This window comes from Mastomys coucha, unplaced genomic scaffold, assembly GCF_008632895.1.
Source record: "Mastomys coucha isolate ucsf_1 unplaced genomic scaffold, UCSF_Mcou_1 pScaffold1, whole genome shotgun sequence".
Lineage (NCBI taxonomy): Eukaryota > Metazoa > Chordata > Mammalia > Rodentia > Muridae > Mastomys > Mastomys coucha.
Window position 1 is genome coordinate 71,752,935 of NW_022196891.1, and position 5,640 is coordinate 71,758,574.

The 5,640-nt window shown below is 40.3% G+C and overlaps 1 protein-coding gene across 1 annotated transcript in view; it reads left to right on the forward strand.

Annotated features, from left to right (window-relative positions):
* The window catches only part of Fmn2 (formin 2), a 334,557-nt gene that overhangs the window by 115,045 nt on the left and 213,872 nt on the right, over positions 1 to 5,640 (forward strand). The window contains exons 6-7 of the mRNA XM_031379313.1: positions 56 to 603; positions 2,754 to 2,898. Coding sequence (XP_031235173.1) covers positions 56 to 603; positions 2,754 to 2,898 — 693 coding nt within the window. The remainder of the gene's footprint in view (positions 1 to 55; positions 604 to 2,753; positions 2,899 to 5,640) is intronic.

Consider the following 5,640-nt stretch of genomic DNA (forward strand, 5'->3'; position numbering starts at 1 on the left):
AATACCCCCTCCTCCTCCTCTTCCTGGATTGGGAATACCCCCTCCTCCTCCTCTTCCTGGGGTGGGAATACCCCCTCCTCCTCCTCTTCCTGGGGTGGGAATACCTCCTCCTCCTCCTCCTCTTCCTGGGGTGGGAATACCCCCTCCTCCTCCTCTTCCTGGAGTGGGAATACCCCCACCTCCTCCACTTCCAGGAGTGGGAATACCCCCTCCCCCTCCTCCACTTCCAGGAGTGGGAATACCCCCTCCCCCTCCTTTACCTGGAGTGGGCATACCCCCTCCTCCTGCTCTACCTGGATTTGCCATTCCTCCACCACCTCCTCTACCAGGTATGGGGGTTCCACCTCCAGCCCCACCTCCACCTGGGGCAGGCATCCCTCCACCCCCACTGTTGCCTGGCTCAGGCCCTCCACCCTCTTCACAAGTTGGGAGCAGCACTTTACCAGCAGCACCTCAAGGGTGTGGATTTCTTTTTCCTCCATTGCCAACTGGCTTGTTCGGATTAGGGATGAATCAGGACAGAGTGGCTAGGAAGCAGCCAATTGAGCCTTGCCGGCCAATGAAACCTCTCTATTGGACGAGAATTCAACTCCATAGTAAAAGGTAACCTAAAACCAACCTTGGACTTTCAGTTTCCTTTATAACCAAGGGACACTTACTGTAGAGCTTTGTGGGAAAGTATAATTTAATGTATTATGAATACAACTATAAAACCTACGCAAGGTTTTCATATCAGTGTTTCCTAAACTTATTTTTTAACCTTGCAGACTTTTCTCTTGCAGTATCAAAGTTAGAAAGAAATGGCACATTTACATCTCTGTCTGAGATTAAATTATATCTATTTATAGTGGTTTGTGTTTGTTTGTTTTAAGGATAAAACATACATGCTTAGCATACATGCTTTTGCTTGTAGTTGCAGGTCCTGATTGTCCCATATGCTCAAACCAAGCAAGGCTTTTCTGTAAAAGCAGCCAGGGCAGAGAAGCAGGATGTGTGTTGCACAGTTAGCTTACACTCATTGCTAATTAAATCTTCATTATCAACCAATTGCAAAAATATAAATTAAAAACATAGGCAAACTGACTCTCCGGGATGAACTCTGCACCTTTAAAAGGCACAAACTCGCATTAGGATTCTGTCTCGTTCATAAAAAGTCGGTCTTGAGAAACACACCACATGAAACCATACCTAATCTATGTGTATAAAGTAACTTAACTTTGCGAGTGCCCTGGGACTTCTGGGGAAACAAGGCTAAGTCACACCATCGTGGTTGGGAATGACCATTGTGAAGTAACACCTTGTCATCCAGTGTGTACAGATGTGTCCACATGCAATCTTATCCCTAGTCTCTGAGCTTGTGCTGGAAAGCTTGGTCATTAAATACAGGGGAAAAGGTGCCAAAAGCACATGCTAGAGAAGCCACTGGCTTTTTAAAATTCTATTTTATTATAATTCCTTAACATATTTGAATGAAAGGGCATACATTTAGGAACAGGGTTCCTTTGCAATCTTTGTCTTGGTTTTCTCTTCACTAAAACTTTTCAGGGGAGGATACACTGCATACCCTGACCTCCCATTCCCAGTCTATTCTCCGTATGAGTGTCTCACCATTCATATACTTTGATGAATCTTTTTTTTTTTTAACTTAAGATTTATAGGTGAGTGTTCTATCTGCGTGAACACCTGTATGCCAACAGAGGGCATTAGATCCCAATATAAATGGGTGTGACCTACAATGTGGCTGGTGAGAGTTGAACTCAGGGACTCTGGAAGAGCAGACAGTGAACCATCTCTCCAGTCCCTGATGGATCGTTCTGAACTCTAGCCAAACCCATTCTTTCCAGGTCCACGATATGATGTTCCACTTCATTATTTACTTTTTTATAAATGACATTTACTTTTCCTTAGCGGCACTGCAGAAACAAGGAGACATTGAGAAGGAGAATGACAGTGGGCAGGTGGGTGGCAATGCACAGCGAGGGGGAGTTGTTGTAGACACATTTATCTTTTATCAAGATTTTTTTTTAATTTTTATTTGCATGTGTGTCCAGCACATGTGCACAGGTACTCTTGGATACTAGAAGAGGCTGTTTGATCTGCTGGAGCTAGAGTGCCAGGTGGTTGTGAGTGGCCTGATGTGGGTGCTAGAAACTAGGCTCAGATTATCTGGAAGAACAAGAAGAGTGTTTCATTTCTGAGCCATTTCTTAAGTCCTTGAAATGTACATACATTCATATATATATCCATACACACATACACATATGTGTATATGCATTAATCCATCAATTAATTAATCTTTTGAGATAGGATCTTATAATGCAGCTCTGGCTTGACCTAGAACTTGCTATGTAGCCTAAGATGGCTTTGAACTCACAGTGATGGGATGCAAGATGTTTACTCTCTCATCTAGCCTTGGAGATACTTGCCTTTCTTTAACCCTCAATTAATCTACTAGGCTAAGTCACATTGGGACATGAGAAACCAAGCCTTCCTTGCTCCTCTTGCCCATGCTGACAGGGGCTTGCTTTGATGTTTTCATGGGGGTGACTTCATAATGAAGAATATCAGAAAATTGTCACTGAACAAATGTCTTATTCATGTAGGCAACATTTTATCTTTTTCATCAAGTTGATAACGCATTCTTTCTTCCTTATTTTTCTTCTTTCAGTACCCTCTCTTCCTTTTTTTTTGTTTGTTTTTTGCTCATCTTGATGTAGGATTTTGCCATTTATTGTTCTTTTGATTAATTTTAGAGACTCCAGCCCTTCGCTTATTTGGGAGAAGATTGAAGAGCCATCTATAGACTGTCATGAATTTGAAGAACTATTTTCTAAAACTGCAGTAAAGGAAAGAAAGAAACCCATTTCTGACACAATTTCAAAGACAAAGGCCAAACAAGTGAGTATTCCTGTGCTTTATGATTGTAGGGGTGTTTCAAGACAGTCTGAAATTTCATTAGAAGAGAAGCCTTGAGGTGTGTCTCCTTGAACCTTCCACAGATAGCAAGGAAGGGCTGGAAGTTAGAATGTGTTGTTAAGAAAGATTGACTCAGGAAGAACAGGTAAAACTGTCCAGAGAGACCACCCTGACTATTTTTCATTGGTACATATTTCCCAGATCCTCCACCATTGCTTATTTGTTGTTGTTCTTTTTTTTTAATTTCAGTTCATCTGAGGGTAAATATCCCTGGAAAGATGCAAGCAAGGAATAAGCTTTTGCCATTACAGCTTAAATAGGTGCTGTTAAAACCCAGTTATATCTTTATACTGTACTTGAAATATGGGAGAAAGTCTAGACTACTTCTAAAATTTTCATTATTTCATGGAAGATCCTTTGATCTAATCTGTAAAATAAATCAGAAAAAAAAAGAAAGAAAAGAGGATGTCTTAAGAAACACATTTCTGAACATTTTGAATGGGTAGACCCGTTGGATTTGGCCAGGAAATGACTCTCTAGATTTCATCTCTAGGATGCCATTCACCAAGATATGTCAAATCTCCGCAGTTGTGAGCTGGAGAGATTAGAAATTGCTAATGGCACCCATCCTTCACCATGGCATGGAGGAATATCTGTCATTGTGTGGGGTGGGACGCAAGACACTGTGGAGGAGGGCAGTCTTAGAGGGAAGAAATGAGGCCATGTTCCAGTATTCTTCTCTCCCAACCCCCAAATCAGTGATAGCCAATGGGTCAGTTCCTAGACCTTCTGCATCTGATTGGAAAGTTGAAGCAAGGTACATGGAACTGCCTTGCTGCTGTTAAAATTTCAGAGCACCTCCACATTGGACATTGACAAATCCATCCAAGGATGGATGGATTAGAATGGGATAGATTAACTCCTGGAATCTATAGCAGACTGGGTGGACAGGCTAGGACTAGGCATTTTGTACAAATACAAATCTAGACAATATGTTGATCCTTTACACAATTTCTGAGTCTACCATATTGCACTCTAGAAGCTTCTGGTAGCCACTGATCAATACTAGTAAACATGACACTACCTTCATCTTTACCAACTATCAAAACTATGTATTAAATGAACTGATAAGCTGAAAGAGGGAGAAAGGCTTATAAATATCCCTGACTATTCTTAACAGAATAGAGATTAAGATCTAGAAAAGCGTTTACTATAATAATCAGTCCAAGGTGGTATGAAGGTAATAGAAGAACCCACATTTTCTCTAAGAGAGATACATATTGTTGATGAGTGTTCACATGTATAGAGCACTCTGAGCCTGGGTCATCTTCCCTCTTCTCATGGACCATGCCAGAGATAGAAAGTGGTTCATGCAAAATTGGGGCAGAAAGTGCAGAATCTGTGCCAAACATTCACATTGACTATAAACATTGACTATAGGATGGAAAGTCTCTTCTTCAGGGACTGAATACCCAGCTAAACAAGCCATTCTCTCTGCATCTCCCAAATACCAGAAGCTTCAGTAAATGATTTCAGATGAGAAAGATAACTCGTATGTTGGCTGGCATTCTAGGACTTCTGTACTTGATATAGTATTCAGTTTTTGGCTTACTGAAGTATAACTTATGTCTCATCAAATCAATCAAATTAAAGTTGTTGGCATGAGATGGCCTCTTTCCATATAAGCACTGCATCTGTGTTGAATACCACTCCAGCAGAATTACCGCATTCTGTCACCAAGAGGTTTTGTAAACTACCCCCCGGCCCTCCATCATGATGCCTAATAAGCTTTACACTGTTAACTTGGCCTGGTACTGGAACTGAGTTCAAGTCTATTTTTTAGGGAGATAAAAATTCTTTTTGTTTTGTGCTGGAAAATCTGCTGTGAAGAGATATATTATAGGGAGAAAAATAAAACCTAATTTTATTTCATTTGAATACATTTGCAAGAAAAATGTCTTTATTCTATTTCCTTGAGAAATTCTGAATACATTGTTTAGGAAACTATATTCTCAGGATGTGTTCATGGATATTCTCTTTTATGGAAAATATATACTGGGGATATGTGAACACATTTTGCTGCCTCATGATTCATTCCCAGTAAAATGAATAGCTTTTAACGCCAACGCTTTTATGGAGATATTTCAAGAAATTCTTAGTGTATACAATGGAAAATGGAAGTTCTGCTTTGCTTTAAATATTTAAAAATCACAAAAAGATTTTCCTGTGATCTGTCTTTTGCAAGGAAGGTTATAGTGAAAAGCATTGTTATTTAACAGAGTCCCTGGGATATTTCCACTGTCTTAGTAGAGACATTTCCGGTGTGATCTTAGAAGGTTCCTCTGCTTAGTACACTGCTTTCTGGCAGACTGTGAAAGAGGGTGATATTCTGGGTAGAACAGCGACTCTTCTGTTGTGCTTATGTATTCTCTTTGCTCCCAGAAAGCCCCGAGGAGACAATGATTTGTATCTCACTCCTGAAAACACGTATTCATCTTTATTCTTGCTGTGCTCTTTATTTATCTTCTTTTTTTTTTCCCTTGAATTAATATGCATCAGGCAGTTAGCTGCATAGGTGAGAGCTCTTGATCAGATGACAGCCTGACAGAGTTGCTGATAAATAAGTGAGTGTCGCATGATATCAAAATTGAATATGAATCTAACCCAAAAGAATAACAACCTTATCTCTTAAGAAATGGAAGCAAAACTAGAACCAGCAACTCG